Source organism: Lepisosteus platostomus, chromosome 22, assembly GCF_059453375.1.
Source record: "Lepisosteus platostomus isolate fLepPlt1 chromosome 22, fLepPlt1.hap1, whole genome shotgun sequence".
NCBI lineage: Eukaryota > Metazoa > Chordata > Actinopteri > Semionotiformes > Lepisosteidae > Lepisosteus > Lepisosteus platostomus.
Window position 1 is genome coordinate 16,107,103 of NC_142632.1, and position 22,145 is coordinate 16,129,247.

The 22,145-nt window shown below is 36.5% G+C and overlaps 1 protein-coding gene across 2 annotated transcripts; it reads left to right on the top strand.

Annotated features, from left to right (window-relative positions):
- The first annotated feature begins 2,304 nt into the window (after positions 1-2,304).
- On the top strand, positions 2,305-18,735 carry LOC148643648 (uncharacterized). Of its 2 annotated transcripts, none has more exons than XM_088616022.1 (19): positions 2,305-2,357; positions 2,877-2,944; positions 3,462-3,503; positions 4,161-4,217; positions 4,564-4,623; positions 5,629-5,685; positions 6,053-6,118; positions 6,939-7,013; positions 7,526-7,582; positions 8,758-8,835; positions 10,717-10,773; positions 12,189-12,263; positions 12,568-12,624; positions 13,110-13,178; positions 13,456-13,488; positions 14,169-14,231; positions 16,012-16,065; positions 16,160-16,231; positions 18,015-18,735. In XM_088616022.1, exons 2-18 carry the CDS (start codon positions 2,891-2,893, stop codon positions 16,229-16,231), a joined length of 1,026 nt encoding a protein of 341 aa, XP_088472148.1. In that variant the 5' UTR covers positions 2,305-2,357; positions 2,877-2,890; the 3' UTR covers positions 18,015-18,735. The 2 variants fall into 2 exon arrangements, with proteins under 2 accessions (XP_088472148.1, XP_088472149.1); XM_088616023.1 differs by having other exon boundaries at positions 8,776-8,835.
- Positions 18,736-22,145: the final 3,410 nt, after the last annotated feature.

The following is a 22,145-nucleotide window of genomic DNA, read 5'->3' on the forward strand; positions in this document are numbered from 1 at the left end:
CCCCATTACAGTGTTAAGTCTGGGTGATTTGTTCTAACATTTCAGCACTTTATGGACAGAGCTTGTAGTTTGCACACGCTACTCTGAGTAATTGAGTAATAATTTTCCTGTAGTTTATTCTGTATTCCAAAGATTTTTCCCAAACATTCTCAAATTCCCAAATTTTCTGCAGAAAATTCCTAGATTTTTAGTAGAGCACTGCAGGGAAAGCAAGCACTGGGTTGGAGGAGGGGGTGGAGATAAACAGATTCATGGTTTTCCAGCTTTTTAGATGTTGCCTGCAATTTTGGGATCTGATTTTTAGGTTCTGACGGCTATTTCTTTATGCCACAGTGCTGCACAATGTCCTTCCACTTTCCAACCTATGGAAGGCAACCTATTTCTCGCAGTTACCGGTGACATTCAAATTTCTGATTGCTTCCTGTGTGATTTAGCAACTTCAGGCATCCACAAGGCCAGGTTTTCATTTTATGCTGCTCCTTATCAGCAAGTGCTGAGTCAGTGCTTTTCAAGTGGCCTCTATGCTTTATAGCCAGTTTCAAAATGCTTTTAGTTGAAGATATTTATGTGGTATCAACTCAGTGAGTTGTTAAATCTAGTTTTACAGTTGTGACCTTAGATCACTTTCCTAAATACGACAAAAAACTGGCACTCTGTGTTGTATATTCATCACTGCTGCTTTTTTCCAACACCTAATCTGTTGCACAATGAAGCTGCTTTTGACACACGGTATATTTAGTGCAGTGAGTGCATGGATACAACATACGAAACAAATCTGCTAATTTTAGTGAAACCTATAGGTATTGATCTTAAAAGCTGTTCAGTTTAGGCCACTACTCATCAAAACTGTTCCCACAGGCATAATTGAGTTAACAGTAAAATTAATGAAGTAGGAAGAATAACCTTACTAAGATGTGCACTGTACCTTTTTACTTTTTAAACAACAGGGGTTTGATTGTCTTTTGAATAATACACAATGTTTTACCAATAATTTTATTTTGGAAGCATCAAAGCGCATACTTCCAGTAATTGCTTTCAATAGAGAAGTTTGGAAGTACTGCCAATTTTTTAAAGGTTCCAAATCTAGTCTGAAATGCAGCTCTGATACACATCAATATTGTAATCATTACACCAGTCCTGAAAAAAGACAGGTGCCTGCCTGTGCATGATCATATTAAGGAGCACTGGGTATTCACTCAGTTACGTCTGCTTGGCATCCTGTGTGATTGGCGTCCTGACGAACAGCTGAGTGCTACAGTTTTGGGTTTGACAGTATTACAAGCTGCTGTATGTTATGAAGCTTAAGTACAAGACAGTCCAAGAAAACAAAGGTATTGTCCTATAAGATCAACACCCACACAAAAATGTATTAGAATGGCATTAGGCAGATTTCAGCTTTTATATGATAAAGTACATATAAGTTACTATATACAATAAAACCATGAGCATTGCTTTTCAATTTCTTATTATCCAGGTCCATTACATGAGAATATCTTATCTTTTTAGTCCCTGTTCCTATTAAATCAGTTCATCTGATTTAAAAAAAATATATTGAAATGTAATCATTGTTTTGCTCTTTCGGGAAGCACCAAATTTGATTAACTGGGTAAAAAAAAATATAATCATCAAAAACACAATAAGATGCAGAAAATAGAGAACATGAAGTGGAGCTCGTTGAAACCATTTTGTCCACGCTTTAGAATGTGCCTTTACACCTGTTTCAAAATAGGATATGTACAGTCATACTCAAGAGTGAATAATAACATTTAGACTGCTGCTAGGATTGCTGTTTTAGCATAAGTAGTCAGCATTTAGAATAGTATCTGCACACTCTGAAGTTCAGTATCTACCATTAAAAATGAACCTAATAGTCCAGTCACTGGAAATAATAATATACTGCATGCTGCAAATAAATATTGCTGTGAACAAAATAATGCTCTTTAATGACAGGTTGCCAACATTTGTTCTGCCAATTGCTATAATTTTTAACCTGCAAATCGAGTGTCGCTGGGCTAAAAAATGAACAAATAAGAAATAAGCAACAGCTGTCTGCATTTGATTTGCTAAAATTGTAGAACTTTAAATGCTGCTGATGATGAAACATACTCTACTGCTTGAATAAAATAAATTGTTGCTGTTAATAAGTAACAGTTTTGAACAGTTTTCATATGGCTTATAAGCCATAATTAAGTGGCCACGCCAAATGTCAAAACCTCTAGTTATCTCTTAAATCTATAAGTATAGATATTTCCATGGCCAGTGTAAAAGCTGGTTGGCTGGTTTCAGATTAACACAGGGTATAAATTCGAACATTTCTAGCTATGGGATACAGTTCATGCTCTCTTGCATCGGATAAGGTAATGTGTTTTTTGACATTCTTACTAAAATTTTATTTTATTTTTCATTTTACTCAACTGGTGAGGATGATTTCCTACACCTAGTTCATTTCTCAGGAATCAGAGTGGCTTTCAAAGATTACAGTAGCAGTAGTTTGCTTAATGTGCTTCACATACCTTGATTTGACTTTCATATTTTATCTGAGGTCTAATACATTTCAGAATTATATTGAATATCATTATGTACTGATTTATGAATTACAATGGAGGTGAAATACAATAGTTATGATTCTTTGGAGCTGTTTTCTGAGACTTCACCCTATATTTAAGCTTACATTAGTTCCTGAAGGCAGATACTGTATATAGGATATGCAGAGGGAAGTAACGAGTATACATTTGCTTTTCCTTGATAATTGTCATTTTTTGACAAAAACATTTGAAGTTTCTTATGGAACTTAAGAAAAAACTTTAAGCATCTGAGCCAGCTTTATTTTTTTATTTAACTACATAAAATGAAGTCTTTTTTCTTTTTATTCCCAGACTTTCATTCCAAAATGAAGATGCTTATTTTATTCACCTGCCTTCTTGGCTTAAGCCTTCAAGCACCTGTAAGTATTTACAGTACATTTGAGGCTTGAGACTAGATCTTTTTCTCTAGAACATTTCATAATTAATGAAAATGATTGCTGCATGTCAAATAAGGATAATATACTGATATTTATAACTTTTGTTTTATGTCCACCTTAATGTAAAGGGCTATTTAACTAACTTGCCATTCAGACATTCCAGTTCATAAAGTTCATTGTCAGTGAAAGGCAAACATACACTTTTAAAATATTGCCCTGCAGAAGAGTTTAAGGAGAAACAATGGGTAAATATGTCAGTGTAGTACAGGCCAAAAAGCATGTCTGTTCTTCAGAATATTACAGTATATCATGCTGACTGACATGCCCACTAGTATCTCTTGTCATTATCTTTTAGCTACTATTTTGGCAGAATAATTAAAATTGCTTTAGGACACAAACAGTACAGATGTTGTCATTTTCTAGCTCAGTTTTTTTCTTGCTAAAAAGTCTTGCTCGTTCTACAGTCACAGTGGGTGAATTTCTTATTTCATGTTTACAGGCACCTCAGCAACAAGGGGCTGGCCCTGCCAGTATAGAAATAGTAAGTGTTTCTTTGGGCATTTTCAGCTCTTTAAAATGGCAAATTCTGCTTTGGAGATGGGTTAAACCACATTACAAACTATAAGTTAATCATGGCTTGTTATTGCAGCAAATTGTTTTAGTTGACTAAGTTGATAAAACAAATCCACACTGACAGAAAGTTCCTAAAGCTGCTGTATTTATTGCACCTGCTTATAAAATCTGCTATTATAACTCAAAGGGGCTCCAGGTGAGTTCAGTTTTGACTTGAGTGAATTATCTTTCAAACAGTTACAGTGTAAGTGGAGCATTTTTGTGTGTCAGTATCTCTCTGTCTACTCAGTTTTCACTCTTGGTAGCAGTAGAAAAGAAAACACTAAACCTGGCATATGTGACTAAAATTTATCTAAAAAGAACCTTGATCAAAACATGAACATGAACATGAACATGAAGTAGACTTACCAAGTGTTGGCAGAATTCCCTATAATGACTTGCTAAATTCCCTACTGTATATTAATGACTTATCTCCATAATTCAAGAGACATTTCTGTATAATGTGTACCCCCTGGAATACCTGTAGAATCAGGCCTGACATATTGCTTTACAAGATTAGTTCTGCAAAATATACAAAATGAAACATAATGAACAAAGTGATTACTGTGAGATTTCTTTGTTTCAGTTTCTCCCATATGGAATCCATGGTCAAGCATTTGCTAGCCCACAGCATCCTGGAATAGTGAGTGGAATATATATATATACTGTATATACCTGATCAACTCGAAAGATAAAGTGTTGATAAATAACAATCAAGCGGCAAACAGCTCTAACATGAATGGAAGAGAACAACAGAAAAATCTTTAAATTCATGCTAAATCTTATAATGTAGTATAGAATTAACACTAATTTTGGCAAAATACTGTAAGTGAAACCTAGTAAAATGGCATGGAGCTGAAATGTTAGCTCCTCTATTGAATGTCATTTGATGACTGAATACTGCCATAATATTTGTTTATAATCTTTAGTACTAGGAGGGGATGTGAACTCAAAAGCCTGAAATCTAATTTCCTTTTTTCACCCTTTAGCAACTCAATCCATCATCCCCCCAGCAAAATGGACTTCCAGGACACGCCAGCATAGAATTTGTAAGCTTCTGATCTTTAATCCTCACATCACACACAACATAAATAATTTTAGAAATTTGTAGATTTATTATTCATTTTCCATGTTATCAGGAGTTGATCATGGTGATGACTCTTCTCAAAAGAAATAATTGAACACAAGGGCCACATTTCACATTTAAAATTGGAAAGGCGTTCAATATAAAGGAAATTACTTGAGAGTTTCAAATTGCTAGTCACCAGCTGAATAGGATTACCAAGTAAGAAAGGGTGCTGGGACAGGTGATTGATTTGATAGAGGTATTTTTCAGGATCAGTTGAGACATTCTGTATAGGAAATAGAACATTGTTTTGATTAATTGTGGCCTAAAGCTTTCATAGATTTTCAGCTTTTACAGAAGGGATCAATATAAAATATTTTTGGAGAAACTTAAATCTTAGAAAAAACTATTTTTTCTAAGATGGAAGTTTTAATTCTTTTGGGAATTTTGGGGTTTCCCAGATGAATAGCACTTACAGTAGGTGGGATGATTGAGACATTTTTGTCACAATCCACATAGCAAATCTACATTAAAACTGGCAAGAAATTTGTAATAGATTCTGAATATCTCAAGCATTTTTTGCATTTCAGATGGCAAGTATCAGATAATGGGCACTATCAACCCCAATTTCAGCAGTGGTTACTGATTGTACTATGTTTTCTTTAAATGTTATCAAAAACATGAGAAGGGAACAGCAGATTTTATCATGCAAATGCATGTTACTGATACTTTAATATTACTTTAATATTATTTTAATGCAGTCAATCATAAATCTACAGTCATTTTGACAAATAGAAAACAAAAAGTTTGATAATTATTTTTACAATGATGATTAACATGCCCTAAGAAACAAGAGTTGTTGCAAATAGAAGAAAATAAACAAATACAGAAAGACATCATTAGCTTTTTAGGCTGAGTGTGATCAACTGCTAGGTTCATGTAAAATACGCAGGTGTGAGAGAACGTTCCAATCTAATTCCTTTTCCAGCTGGTGCCTTATGGATTCCCCACCCAGCAATCTGGCGTCCCGACACAGCTGGGACAAGTAAGTTCACAAATGCTGCTTTCCTGCTGTTTAACACTGAAATGTGGTTTTGCTTTAGAGTAGTAAGTAGAAATATATATTCAATGTACAACATATAGTAGGAATATATTGTAGTTCATGTACAGTAGCATAATTTTAAATATTATTGGAGATCAGATACAGGACACACTGCTTCTAGCATGTGAACAAAGCCTAACAGATTAAGCAGAAGGCTATAAAACATATTTTCAAAGGAAGAGGGCAGATGCCTCTCTGCAGGAGTTTTTCCACTTCAATGTAATCAATAAACTTGCATCTCAGATTCTGTTTATTAGATCAGGACATGTCATAAGTGTTGGTAGTATGGATATCCTCTTCTTTATTCTAGATGTTTCCTCAAGGATATGTAAAACAAAAGAAGCTGCAGGCACCTGGCAAAGCAAGCAATGAGGCTGTAAGCTGTTTTCTTATTTTTTTTTTTTTATATTCTGTTTCTTTCTCCTCCACTGGTTTCAAAGCAGGAGAGGCACACATTACCAGACTACAGCCCATATGCTTCCAACAGAAGCACACGTCTCAGGACTGCCTCTGTGCATAGGAAATTGATTTCAGCTTTATCACAGTAGTGCGAGAAATATTAGCATATATTGTTTATTTTTTTATCCTGTGTTAATATTTTTCAGTGAGGGAGAACATAATCTGATACAAGCATGAAGTGTTTTTTTGATGTTTGAATCCAAATATTTGTGATGCAATTATGAAAGAGCTTCAGTTCTGCCCAAGGGCACACAGTACATGAGATTGCTTGTCAGTTGAAGTAACCTGAAGGATTGAGTGAAGGGAAAGAAAGTTGAGGGGGAGCTTTTGATTGACTCAACTAGAACTCAGACATGAACTCGGGTTCAAGCCTGAGTCATGTAACTACAGTAGCTGTAACTCTGAAAGGGTTCCCAATTTGTGATACATGTTTGGCAGAATCCCACCACAAGAATCAATATTAGTTAGATAGGATTCTTTTACTTCTATCTACCACACTTTCCCATTCTTTAGGAAGAGTACTAGAGCCAAGAAGCAATTGTTGATTACAAATATGGTATAAAATACAAAGAATGTTCAAATATATGATAAAAATGTATTCCAACAGTAAGGCAACAGAGCCTCACTGACCATCAAGGCAGTCATACTTCCTGGAGATAACAACCAAATCTGAGCAACAGCCAATTGTGTGTCCAACACAGAGCAGTAGCTAATGTTATTCCTTGTGTCTTTAACAGCACAACAGCCCAGATCCTGCTGCGCAAGATACAGCCCAACAGCCAGCCGAGAACGGGCCTGCTAGCATTGAAATAGTAAGCGTTTTATATTCTCTCCTCTGGAAAAATTCATTGTGAGCGGTATGGTCAGCATTACTGGCTCACAGCTCTCGGGTCCTGAATCTGATTCTGTCCAGGGTGTCACCCGTATGGACTTTGCACTATCTCCTTTTGTCTGTGAGGGTTGTCCCCGGGTACTCTAAGTTCCCTCTACATACTCTATCAAAGACATAATGGCTCGGTTTACTTGAGTCCCTGTGTGCTTGTGTCCATGCATGTGTCCTGGTGACTGTCCAGGGTTTAGTCCTGTCTTGTGCTTTGTAATTCCACAATTAGATCAGGGCTGTTGCCAGGAATGGTGGCAAATTACTATTCACTGAGACCTATATAATATTATTTCCTGATCTTAAGGGTTTCATTGGTGAATTTTGATGATTCAAGGTTTGGTAAAAGCCTCAAGGTTTCATTTTTTAAATATGTTTCAGCTTCTTTAATTTATTACAGAACTATAGAACTACAGTACAGCATTTTCTTTTTCTGTCACACAGCTCATGCCTTACGGCTTTCAAGGACAACAGTTCCCCATGCCACAGATGCCAATTTCAGTGAGTATTCATTCCTGTTATTTGAAAATATCAACTCAGTGTGATGGTAATAGTGGTACACATACTGTACTATAATGTCTTTAATCCGTTAAACAATTGATAATCAATAGATGGATATACTGTATTCTATGGGAGCTATAGAAGTGTGTCAATTAGCACAGCTACCCCACAGCTCTGTATTGATTCCACATTGGGGTGCCTTCAATATGAATTATGTTTGTGTGGATTTCCTTTAGGTGCTCTGAGACAAGTTGGTAGGCTGACTGGCTATAGTAAATTTCCCTTTCCAAAAGGAACAGGAGGCTGGTCCCTTCCTCATGAATTCCCCCTGTCAGGACTAGCTCCGTTACAAATATAAACCCCAGCCTAGTTTGGATATTAGATATGGATCAAGTGAAGAACAAGAATTATGTTGGTATATGTTGGTATTATGTTAAGTATGTTGGTAAAGGAATTCCAAACATGCAGGTCAAAACCACACTGCTGCCAGGACTATACAGGAATTGGAATTCAGTTGAAAGAAAAAATGCACCAACTGAAAGTGATTTTAAAAAGATGTACGTTATTTACCACTTCATTTACATAACGGTTTCCAGTGAGCAGCAATGCCAATAAATATCTTATACATCATCAGTATTAGCTGCACTCATTACTTCAAATAAACTGCCTTTACGAACAATGCAAGGTTAACTGTGACAAGCTTTGCTGCTTGCACTTCAGAAATGTATTCACTTTTCAATGTGTTTGAAAAAGCCTTTACAGTATGTTCTAGAAAAGCGCAGCAAAAGTTTAATATAGCTATTACCTTTGCGGAGTTATTAGAACCACTGTCAAGTAATCAGTAAATTGAAAGCAAACAAACATTATACAAAACTAACAGACTATGAACAAAGAGCTCCATACAAAGTCAATTTCAAGAAGGCTTTATAGAGAGCTCATAAATCTATATGAAGCATAATAAAACAAAAATCTAATCAAGGCTACAGTACAAGAAAAGCAATAAAAATGCAGATTTATCAGAAGCAGAAGGAGAGTGTGCACATCATGCTCAAAGGCTGATACTCAATACATATCGAAAACAAATACTTTAACTTTTAACTATTATTTTAAACAAGCTCCCATCTAAGCATTACTGAAATGTATGTTGTAAGGGAAGGCATTCATGCTCCATTTAGTATTTTCTTCACACACAGAACCACCCAGCAGGAGCCCACCCTTCACCTCAGCTCCCAGGCCATGTGAGCATTGAGATGGTAAGTCCCCTTCCAGAACCCTGAAACCCAGCTGAGACTTTTTAGGAACCGTGTTTTTCATCACCCAGTTCGGAAAGTGACAGAGGGCCATCAAGCTGGCCAGCAGAGTAGAGTAAAAGCCATATGGAAAAGTGGAAGTTAAAAACAGGCTGTGGATGGTTTTATGATGCTGAGACCATTGCAAAAGTGAATTTATCTAGGAAATATTAAGGAATTGTTAGGGTTAGGAGTGAATTGCACATTTTCACCTTTTTATGGTTGTTCCAGTGAGGGGTACAGATTGAAATGTTAGGAGTAATGGCATCCAAAGCTCTTTAGAATTGTGGTATACTGTGGGCAAAAATTAAGTTTAGTAAAGCACAGCAAAATTGACAGCAAAGCTAACAGGTGTACGGTAATGCAGGATTCAAACCATGGCAAAGTTAAGTTAATGCAAGGTTTAATTGTAGAAATACCTTTTTTTCAATTTCAATGGGTAGCATTGCGTTGACCCACTGTTCTTCAGTGCTTAGCCCTATGTACAATATTGTTATAACATACATTGCTCATGTTCCTGCAGTTTTTTAGAGGAGATACTGTAGCAAACATGAAATAAGAAAAAGGGTGTTAAAATATTGGATGTTGCTGACAATGTAGTGTAAGATTGTTATTTATTTTCTGTCAGCTGACAACTGGTATCACAAGAAACCTTTTTAAAATATTAATTAATACAAATGGTATTTTTATAGTTCTGGAATTCATAGATGCCAGATTTACAATCAGTTATTGAAACTCTCAAAGTCACTATACAGAATACACTATATTCACAAATCCTTTAACATTCTCTTAAATTTCAAACCAACATGTAAAAGTAGTAATGGTTGTAGAAAACATTGTGACTTTTAATTCTTAATGCATGGAATACACATCAAAGCTGTGCATGATAAGCAAAGATCTTTAAAAATTAAAGATCGGGGACATAATTACTTAGTGTTCTGGAAATTACAAACTCTTACAGCTCTGAAATGAAGCCCCATTCATATCATAACATTTTGTTATTTTCTAATGCAACAGTAAATGGATTATCTGTAACATCCAAACATGTCATCCATACCAAGACAAACCTTTTCTAAAGGTTAACTGAGCTCTGCAAGATTTGAGTATCATGATCTGTCTTTTTTCCAAAATTAAAATTTAACAGACATCAGAAGTATGAATCTGGAAAATAGCATAAAAGTACAAAAAACAACATGTCAAAATCTATATTGCTTCATTGACCCTGATGTCAAGTCAGATATTTGCAAATATTGTTCCCAAAACAAAACTTGATTTGAATCCAGTGGGAAAATAACAGAACTAGGGGATGCAAATAGTATCAGCTGTAGAGTTAATCTTTTTTTCCAAAGAAGTTTGTAATTGTTTATCCTATTCAGATTAATTAATATATTTTGTATGTTGTGCCTATTATTTGTCTCCCTACTATTTATATGTAAATTTCTATTTGACATAGTAACAAGTACTGTAGCTATGCCAAAGAACTTCTAAAGCTGACTGAGTGGAAGTACTATGGGGGCATATTGCTTACTGCAATGCATGTAAGCCCAGCCTTCCCAGCCTTAGAAATGTGTTGTATTTCTCAACAATCTTTTATCAGTCAATCATCTTTCATAAACCCTTCCTGAAGCACTTTTACATTTGCAAGATTGTCAAATTTAAGAAGTAGCAGTAAAAGAGAACTGATCATAAAAGGTGTGATGCACAACATGCAAGGAATATAATATGAAAAGCTCCCAGTGGGCTATTTGCCATGCACATAACAAAGCAAAGCGGAATAAGAGAATCAGTAGTGCCAGACTGGAAACTGCTTCATTGACAACAGTTTTTCTGTCTTCTCCAACACAGCTCTACCCATATTCATACCCAGGCCAAACAGCTGGATATCCTCAGCAGTATGGACCAGTAAGTCTGCAAGATCTTTTTTATTCACGATTTAAAGCTGTAATATTGTAACTGCTCTAAAAGATGAATATCACTAATGCACAACTTGACAGATGGGTAACATACAGGTGTGTTATTTGTTTGGCCAGTGGAGCCTTAGCATTATTTTTAGCCAGACATGTCAGTTGAGACCTAATTCTTACTGTAGGCGAATATTGGCCAAGAGACTACCAACACTGTGACTCAGAGAACAAAGCAGTGAAATAAAGAAAATGGCAATCGAGAAATTGCAAATAGAACAAAACTTGGCAGTGTTTATAAATGCAAGTGCCAGACAGAAAATATTTAACCATTCAAGTGAAAATGGCCTCGTACAATATATAAAGGTGGATACAGTAGGTGTCCTTTATTCTGCATATTGTTTCAGTTACTGACAGAAGAAAATTAAAATGTCTTATAATCAATTCAAAATATTGGACGGTTTAGTGTGATAAAGGTATTGCATCTTAAATTGTAGGATGGCAGAGAACGGAAATGAATTATTAAGATAAGAAGATGTTATCTAAAAAATAAAGATCTTTAAATTAACTGAAACCACTGAAGCATCCATCTACTATGCAGGGAGGGACAATAAATCAAATAATAAATATTACATAGATGAGTGTGAAAGAGGGCACCAGTAATTAATCTTATGAATTGTAGAAGACATCAAAATAACAGCTTTAAAATTCATTTGGTTAACAGCATTGTTATCCACGATGTGGAGTGTGGACGAGTGCAACACGTGTATACCAACAGCAACACACAATATAAGATTTGCTGTGATGGAAAAACAAACAGCAATAGACCTAACTTTAGCTTGTAACTTCTAAATACTTGAAATGTAGAGCACTGTTCATCCAGATGCCTATATACATGTACTGTATGTACAACCTATGCTTTGCCCAAACGTTACCTTACAGTACATACTGTATAGTAAAATTGTAATGATCATTACTAAAGGAGAAGTTTTTTTTTAAGAGAATACATTTAGTTTTATCCAAATAAAGAAGAAAAATGCTCAACTAGATGGATTTTATGAAAACCAAGCTACAACACAGTCATACCTGATGATAAAATGGGTCCAGTTGAGTATATACATGTGTCATTGGTATGAAAGGGAATACAAGTGTTACCTAATGCCTGAGCATCAGTCTGCCTACACTTCCTGGTTATGTCACTTCTGTGTTTCATTCCTTAGTGATTAATAACAAGAGCTACACTGTAGTCTGGAAATATCAATACTAAACAAGTTGAGATTGTACCTCAGCTTGGGCCCTGAGAAGAAAAGGACAAAAGCAAAGCAAATTCTACAGTACATCTGTCATCTTCCTAAACTTACTGCTTATCTACAGTTGAAAGTAAAATGTGAACACTTATGTGTTGTGTTCCCCTAGCAGAGTGATGCCCCGGCTGCTGCACCCCTGACTCCTCAGCATCCCGCAATGCCCCAACACGCCAGCGTAGAGCTTGTAAGATTCATCACAGCTTCCGCTGTCAAATACTGTTACAGACATTTATTGCTCCCATGATTCTTTGGGAAATGCACCATCATGACTATTACATATTGTACCAAGGAAGGCTGTTGCATTCAACTCCTGTTCTTGTCTTGACGGTCACAAGAGATACAGTACTGTATATCTCGTATGAAGTTTTGTTTCCTCTTAAATTGTCCTGCCATCTACATAGCAATAGAAAATCATTTAAAAACTGAAGAATCCCAACTCTTCCCACTGGCACTGCTGGATTTCTAACCTACATTGTTTTGTTGTGCAGTTGGTTCCATATGGATTCCCAGGCCAGCATCAGGGACATCCCCAATATCCTGGATCAGTAAGCCTTGTGCACCTTTATTTTACTCATTCACAGACTAGCGAGTCCCATGAATTTACATCAAATTGCAGAGCGGAGGCCCTGGGTTTAGTTCCTGGGGGGGCACCCGCTTGGATTTTGTATGTCTTCCTTGTGTTCACGTAGGTTTCCTTTGGGTGCTCTGGTTTTCTCTCAGGGTCCAAAGGTTGGCTTCTGGGAAAACTGGCCCCGGTATGAGTGTGTGTGTTTGTGCCTGTGTGAATTGGCATCCCCTCCATGGTGTATCCTACCTTACGCCAGTTGCTTGCCAGGATAGACTCTGGCTCTCCCGTGACCCTGGATTGGATAAAGTGGTTAGGAAGTGGATGGATGCATTTGTGCATAAAGAGGTCCATAAATGCCAGCTCCACAGGCTACACCATAGCTGCTTCAGATGTATAATGAGGCTCACTGCCCCTGTGGTAGTAGGTTTAGTCTGCCACTAAATCCAAGTTTCTCCTCCTTAGATTTTTCCATCTCAGGGATTTCTGAAGCACAAAATTCCTCAGCCTCCTGGTGCACGCAGTATTGAAATTGTAAGTTCTTTTCATCTCTTTTTGTTTTGAATGTTTAGGGACCAATTTTCCCTGCAGGCAAGCGGTGGGCGAATTGCCCATTGAATTCATTGGCTTCATAGGGAGTAAGTTGCCCACAGAGAAAATGTGGACCATTATACAGTACGCCATTCATCAGCGGCGAAACACTACTAACAAATTAAGAAATATCCCAATTGTTGTCAAATACCTGTAAGACACATTACACAGTGCAAACAAACCATTATATCAATCTACTAATGTACTTCTTTTTCTGTAGCTGTATCCATTTGGATTTGGATCACAGAACCCGGTAAGAGAAGACTTTCATTTGTATTTTTTTCACTTTTCTTTATATATCCAAATACTTTGCCAATGTTCCTACCTGCAAAGTGTTTGTTATTTGACAGGATTCAGGCACCACAGTGCACTACAAGAGAGTTAGCAGTAACTGGATGAGCAGCTTGTCTCTCACTGAAATCCACTGCAATCCTACAGTTGCCTGGAAGCTGGAGGATCTAATGTTTCCTACATAGAGTAGCTGGGAAAGTTCTGGCTAACTAATCTTAACCCCACCCCAATGATACGTTCATGACACAGACCTGGTGTGAGAGGCTTTGACTTAGAAAAGGTAGATCACAAGGCTTGAGCACACTAAAACTCACTATGACCTGAAGAAAGTGTCTTTCCTGTAGCAAAATCTTCCCACATATAAAGACTTGAACTTCACAACCCTCCCCCCTTGCCAAATTGCATCTCTTTCTATCCCAAACAAGCTTAATCACACCCTTGCAAGAACAAGATGTAGACAAATATCCTGAGCACCTGAAAAAAAAAACAGAAAAGTGAACTGAACCCAGGAAGCAAGAGCTGTGAAGCAGCAAAAGAAACCACCATGCCATCCTTCTACCTGAGCCATTAAAACAAACTATCCAAGCCAGATTTTGCAATAAAATGAATCTGTCTGTGTTCGCTGTGCTTTGTTTTTTGTAGATGTTGCAGTTTGGAAATGCATCACCTGTTGTGCCACAGCAGCTTGCTTCCCAAAGCCCTAAGGTAAGATGCACAAACTAAACAATCAACTAAGTTCTAATTTATCAGCAGGAAGTCATCTATGGTGTTATTAATCATGTCTTTCCTCTGTTGGGAAAGGAGAAGAGTATTATACAATTATCAGTGGGCTCTTTGTCATCTCTGCAGGAGTTCCCTTCCATTCTCAATTTCCCATCATAGTCAAATCAGCACAACTGCCAATGTAAGATAATCGGCTCCACAGTTTCTCTGCCATTTCAGAACTACTGTCTTTTGGAGCAGAAGAACGTGAAGCGAACACTGAAAGAGTGGTGTTTCCACTTTACTCTTTCCTCTTGAATATGTTCATTTACTTCTTTGCCATTTGGGCTTGGTGACCTGCTGGGGGCAAAACCTATCCTTAATCCCATCCTTTCACCTCTTACTGTATGTCTATGATCTGTTTCCATCTATCCCAACAAGATCTCTTTAAAGCTGAAATGTAAATATTTGAAATTCAGGGGACATTCATTTTCATGAGCAGTGTGAGTGAGGCGTGGTTTGGTTGTCAGAAATTGTTTCTCTAAGCCATTTTTGATAACTAGTGCAGGAGAATGGAAATTTCATCAGGAGAGACGGCAAAATATTCCTTAGAAGAAGGTGGATGCATGTAACGAGCAATAAATAACTGTCAATTCCAAATGATAAAATGACTTTTTAACTGAAGGCTAGAAATTTAGGTCAAAATATATTCAGTCTGACAGGATTTATCCACTCATACCAAACGCTGTTATTTTTCAGTAATTTTAAAGAAACTTTTCCATCTCTTCTGTGATATTGCATTCATTGTGTGTGGCATTTTCTGATGTTTTCTGTTGAATACCTTGTTATGTGCAACAACAGGGCTGTTAGGTGAGCTCAATCTAACAACAACATTGCCCAGAATGTTTTGATAAAAACAATCATGAGAAATGTACAGGGGAAATAATCACAGCTGCACAATGCTCTCAACAATCCTGCCTTGAATATTCTTTCAGAAGTTAATGCTTGTATAACTAGACACTCTAGTTAGTGCACAGCACCAGAAGAGACATGAAACAAGAGTGAAATTATATGACATTCAGAAAAAAAACATTACAGTATATCAGTTACCCATTTAGTCACAACTGGAGATATTCAAATATCAAGTCCGGTTTAAAGCACATCTTTTATGGATTGAGTTACATTTCTGTGCAAAAGTCCTTCAGACACCTCTGAAGGTTTTTCAGCTTAAGCCTTCTCTCATGCAAAATCTGAAGGAAGATAAGAAACTAGATCCAGCTTGTCAAAGCTTTCTTATACTCTAGAGTTTGTCACAAGCTGCGTTTTTGAACAAGAAAGTGGACAAACAACTCATTCCTTCAGCCAGAAGGAATACCGTTACAAATAGATTTGCTAGATTTAGTTGTATGGGTCTTGTCATGCAAGAGGACAAACTATTAAAATGTATTTTAAAACCTTTTATCATTAAAATATGAAATCTTCCAGTGTGTCAACACTGTATTCAGCCCTGTATTCAGTACTGTATAAAGCTCAGTTGGTAGCTTTTCAGTTATTGGCAAGTTTTATAAACCCTAAAAGTACAGTATTAGGAAACTTGTGTGTGCAGAAAAAAAACATTTTCTTGTCAGATGCACTTGAATCCAGACCTTAATTCATGATCATACCTGTCTGGTCCCAGTAATTGACAGGATATTAATGATGTAGGAAAGGAATCTTATAGCAAACTAGGGCTGGCAGCCCTTCCTTCCCCTTTTTAATACTGTTTGTTGGTGTATCTCCACAGGCATTCCCTACTGCCAAACCAGTCCAAGAGGAGATCAGTCAACAAAAACCAATTGTAAGAAAGTACTAAACAGGTAGCGGTCTGGATTATGTCACACCACATTGCGAAAACTGTATTTCAACAAGATAGCATTCTTTCTATCTCACAGGAGATGCCAATCGATGGGATACTAAAGGAGGCTGAGCAAACTGTTTCACCAAGTGCCAAAACAATGGAATAGGTATGCTGCAGTTTCTTTGATTTAAGATTAACTGTAATACTGTAATAATTATAGCAATTAATATACACTATCAAAAGCAGTTTTCACCTTCACCACATTTTAGGTTTAAATATTGCTGATATTTTTATCACTCCTTTTAGATTCTTTGCTGTTAATACAACAAAAACACTAGAGAATTAGAAAGGATACAATGCAAATTGATATTAGCTTATTAAAAAGGCCGACTACAAGAGCTCTTATCAATACGGGTAACTCATCCAGTCAAGTTCTAAAGAATCTCAGGGAATAATGTTCAACAGTAAAGAAAGGAAGTGGGTTTTATTAATGAAATTCACAAATGTGAGGAGAGTAGCTTCCAATTTTCATTATTAATGCATGTACTCATAATTCCCACATGTGCCCTCATATTGTAGTTTCACTGTTGCAGCATCAAACAAAAGAGTAAAAAAACACTTTTGCAGAACTCAAATTAAGGCAATGAAATTCTTATATAAAAATGAAGCAGTCTTACATCTAGTCTATGACCTTTGTAGTAAGCCTTTGATAGCTGACAAATTCGTAGCCTTCAGACAATACCGCAGCTACTGCATAAAAAAGGTGTAAGTGAACACTGAAACTCAATCTCTCTTGCAACAAGAAACAGATTTTTTTCCAGGGATCAGCAAAGTTCTTTTTTGTAGAGCCTTCATCCCAGAGTTGGTACAGTTATCTCAAAAACAGAAAAAAGATCTTCATGGACCTTTGTTGCATAGGAGGCACAATTTAAGTATTCCTCAAGATCTACATTCTAGCATTTTATAATGAGTAGAGACTGAAATGTTTTCCCTACAAACATCCTGAAGTCAGTAGTTCACAGAAAAGTATTCAAATGGAAGTTTCAATATTTTATATGCAGAGCCAAGAGAAACCATAATCAAAACAAATACCCATAATCTTTGATGGCATTTGTTTAGAATTTAAAAATGCTTGCAGAGACACTTGGAAACCCATGAAAAATGAACAACACATTTAGAAAAATAGACAATGTTGTTCCAAGGTTTTAGAAGATAATTCACTTCATCTTTCTTTGCATCAACCTCTGTTTGCCAACCTGCAGTTTTATGGTACTGTTCACTGATAGAACAAAGAGGATATAGTCCTGTAAATTCTTAAAGGATGTTTTAAAGAAAATACTATTTTAAACCATTTAGCAAACACTTGTAGATATTCATATAAATGATGCTGTAGCCAAGCCACAACATATGTACTGTATAGTGGGTTTTCATTTTCTCTCTTGCAAGATGCATTTCAAGCAAGAGTCAAACGTGACTGTGTTGTTAAAGTTTTATTATGTGACATTCCATTAATTAATTAAGGAGATACACTGTATTTCAGCTTAATGGGGAAGGTATGTGTGTGTGAGGATGAGGAGGGGAGAGCAGTGTTAATCCTTTTCCTGCAGTCAGACACATGGCACATGCCCAGGTGATGAGAAATAATATAAAAGTGTTATTTACACAATAAACTATGAATCTTTGTATGATTAAAAAAATACAAAATTAAATAAAATGTATGAAGGTGAAACAAACATAGATGTAATGGTTCCCACAATACTTCCTGCATTACTGCAGTTACATTTTTAAAAGCATTGCTCAAAGTTTGATAATGCTTTTCCATGTCATGACCTAATTGAAAAAGAGGGCTTTTTTGTGAAACTATAGGAATTCTCAGACTCCGACTGCTGGGCTGTTATTTCTCACAACACAGTGCTGTTCTTTTATGTTCAACATTTTTTCTTTTGCAGACGAAATCTTCATTGAAATCACAGCAACCTGCCAATGGCCTGTTTCCATGACACTCCACATTTCCAGTAAAATATTTATATAAACGTGCAAAAAAAACAATAAAAAAGATATAGAACACATATTTTAGCTTGTACTGAGAACAAAATAAAAAAAATAAAAAAACATACACACTTAGGTATTTTGGACTTTAGAATTCAGCAGAAGGTTGTGTAACCTAATTCATTGCTAAAGCCACAAGTCTCTACTCATATTAACTTTTCAGAAGCAGTAAGTTATATTTCCTTCAATTTGCTGTCATAAAACAAGCAAAACTACAGGTTCAGTGTCAGAAAAAAAGTACACATGCCCAGTGATACTTACTGAATTGTCTGGGAGCATTGAATGATTTTACATGCAATACATCCTTATTTTGATTGATTTATGTTGGCATTGTGAGCTATTGAGTGCTATTTGGAGATTTTTTAGAGTGGCTTTGAAATTTGTTTTCACTTTTCAACATAGATAGTCTACTTGAGAACCAACTGTTTCTCAATTTTATGTGGTATATCTGTGAGTAGTTATAAATAGCCATTAATCATTAAATGTGGCCAACAAATTGTTTTGCTTTCTCGGTATGTCATTGTGCTGGAACAAGCACACTATGTTTACTGTTTGAGAGTTTTGTCTTTTAAATGGATGATCAATTTAATGTAGAAATAAAGGTTCCCTCTAATTTAAGAACTGTAGCCGCCTTTTTATTTAATCTTTAAGGACTTGTTTCCCAAGCTTTGGAGCTGCTGTCTCACACAATGTGTCATTAAAGATTTTTTTGAAGATTGATTACTTGATGTGCTTCAGTGAAAGTCTGCATGCTTTTAAATCAAAACACATCAATCTGAGAGATATAAACTCACAGGGCCTTATTATAGCTTGAAAAGAATAAAACAGTTGATTGTTCATTAAAGATGGTTTTATTAGAAAAAGACAGTATACAGGTAATAATAAGGCCGCAGGTCTCAATAGGAACATGAAGTCATAGCCACCACATCAGTCAGTAAGAATGCTGATATTAAACATTTTTACAGTAATACCAGAAACAGGAGCTCTATTTGAGTGAATGACTTGAATTTACATAGTATTTATTATAGGAAGACAGAGAAACTTTGACACAAGAGAACCACTGTTTTTTTTATGAAACAACACTCTTGGCACAGTCAGATATAGTGAAACCATACAGTGATAAATGACACAGATATCCCAAATGCATTACCTAAGATCACCTCCAATTCAGCCGGGGATGGTTTTCCAGTTGTTTTTGCCAAAGACAATCTCACAGGGGTGACACAGTGGCACAGGGGATAGCATTGCTGCCTCCCAGCGCTAGGGCCCTCAGTTCAGTTCCAGGGGTGCTACAGTATCCGCATGGAGTTAGTATGTTCTCCCCATGTTTGTGTGGGCTTCCTTTGCGTTCCCTGGTTTCCTCCAACAGTCCAAAAACTTGTAGGTTAATTGGCTTCTGGAAAAACTGGCCCTAGGTGTGAGAGGGTGTTTGTCTGCCTTATGATAGACTAGCATCCTGTCCAGGATGTACACCACTTTGTGCCTGTTTCATGCTGGGTTAGGGTCTGGCGGCCCTGAATTGGAAGAAGTGGTTATACGATGGATGGACACAATATTAGAATTTTGCTCCCAAGGTGGTGCTGGGCAGGGACATAATTCATCTAATTGAAGTAGAAAATTTCCTGTTTGCTTCATTCTGATTTGTCAATTTCTCAAAATGTACACCAGTAACATGAACAACAAAAGATTTCTACAGCCATGTGCCTATACTGAGATACAATAGCAGCATTAAATCAGGAGCTTGTGTCTTCATTTTCCAAACTTGCACTCTAGACATATCCAGCTTTCATTCAGAGAAATGAAATTAGGATGGAGTATCAATTCCACACAATGAATCATTGTCAAGGAATCAGGAATTCCACTATATACAGCAGGAATTATTATTTTCTCAAATGAACAAGTCAACAGACTTCATTATGAAGAGTACAGTTTTCTTCCATTATCTGGATTACCTGGACAGAATCTTGCCTGCTAGAAAGAGGGAAACTATTTCATGGTCTAATCTTTTCCCCAACCTCCAATAATGTTAACGATAATTCCTTCATTCTCTCTTTCCTTCTCCTTTTTCTTGTGCCTAATGTCTTGCTGTACAGTATTTATCCTGTCATGTGGCCTTATTTTCTCTGGACCAATACCCATGGAGACTGGCTTAATGACCTTACTAGGAATGGTTCAGTCACTGTAAAATATTGATGTTTAAATATGGTTGACTTAGTGATTTAACAGTGAATTAGTGTAACCTGAGTTAACAATTAGTACCACTGCTTTGATCATTTTTACCATGCTTAATTGTTTCAACAACCAATGGCAGCTGTGTGAACACTTGAGACAATACCCATTGTACTAATCCTGCAGAACAGTGTAATCATGTTGGGAAGCACAGACATTGAGCCAGCCTCCCAAAACATGTAACAGTATGTATTGATCAAAGTGAAGGGCTTTATACAGATGCACACAATGGAAATCAGATAATGCTGGTTTTAAAGGATTCCTACTGGCAATAAATTGAGTTGTTAAGCAAACAGAATGATACAAATTAGAAAAAAGGCTGTGGCACTCTGCATTCAGAGTTTGGATGTTCCTGGACTTAAATTTGAAAAGATAAGGCTCATATAATTATTTTCATTTGTTCTTAGACACTTGGTTCACAGCCTTTTCCCCAAGCTAGTATAACTCAAAAGTGACACAACATGAGTGAAAAGAGCCATTCGTCTTTTATTTGAAATTTGTCTCTGCATTTTGAATGCAGCAAGCTGACATGCTGTTAAAATGAAGATGTACATGTGTCAATAGCAATGCAGTCACTAAACTCCTCAAGGAGTGTCTATCCATTTTTAACATCTCATCAGATCTCCGAAGCCAAAAAAACAGATGAGACTGGTCAGTCTGAAGAAGCAATTTCTTCACAAGAGGTGTTGCTGAAATTATCTAAAGTCAGAGTCCCCGATTTTGTCCTCAGTTAAGCTATCTCTACGAAACATAAGATATCACATGGGTCCAGATTAAATCATAACCTCAACTCAGACATCAATGGCAGCTTTTAGTACCTTACAGTATCCTTCTATTGAACAGCTGCCATAAAATCGGCTTTAAAATATGTGACTGGCAGATTGGTTGATGTTCTGATGTAATGGTTGACTTGATTGAATTATTAATTCATGGAAGATGAGCAGGAACTTTAAAATATGAGACTCCTGTGGGCATCTGAGCCCATACTGCACTCTTCAAGTGCCAGCACTACACATCTGCTAATTGGCACTTTGACTCTGTTGCTTTCTTATGTTTTGCAGTGATAAAAAACGGATATAAGGGCAGCACAACTAAGTCAATCTAGTATGAAAAAGTGATTTTTATAACATGAGTGATTAAATGCATATAATTATTCCCAATTTTAAAAGTGAGATCTGGTCAGACAAATTTGAATATTTAGCCATACTCATCAATTAGATGTGAACTACAAAAGATGGGATATATTTCAAAATGTATTGTCCCATCTCATGAGATTTTTAATCATCAAACTTTGCTGATGGCCTATTAATCAGTTTAAACTAATCTCACAGTTTTGTGCTGCAAAAAATATTCTGCTTTGGGATTAAGTTGATTAATCACAACTGATGTTGAAGGACTATTGTAATAATAAACTATAGCCTTAAAGGCAGTGTAGTTTCCATGCCAAGTAAATGTCAGTGCAGCGTGGCAAATTCTACCTGAAGGTTTGTATTCTATTGTGTTAGGGTATGCCAAGTCTTGTTTGCAAAGCTACTGATAAAATAACTTTGTTTTTTACTTGTCTCTGATCTACAATTCTAAAGTCAAAACTGATGAACACTTTTCTCTCTGTTTACAATATAAGTACTTGGAGTCCCAGACTGCAAGCAGTGAAGAAGTGAAAATGTTTATAGACTATGATTAATTACATTTATACATGTTGGCCAGTAATTGTGTCAGTCCTGGAATTTGTGTATTTTTCTTGTGTGTTTCAGCGGTGACAGACAGCGGTGCAGGAGGCAATAAACAAGGATGGAGGAAGA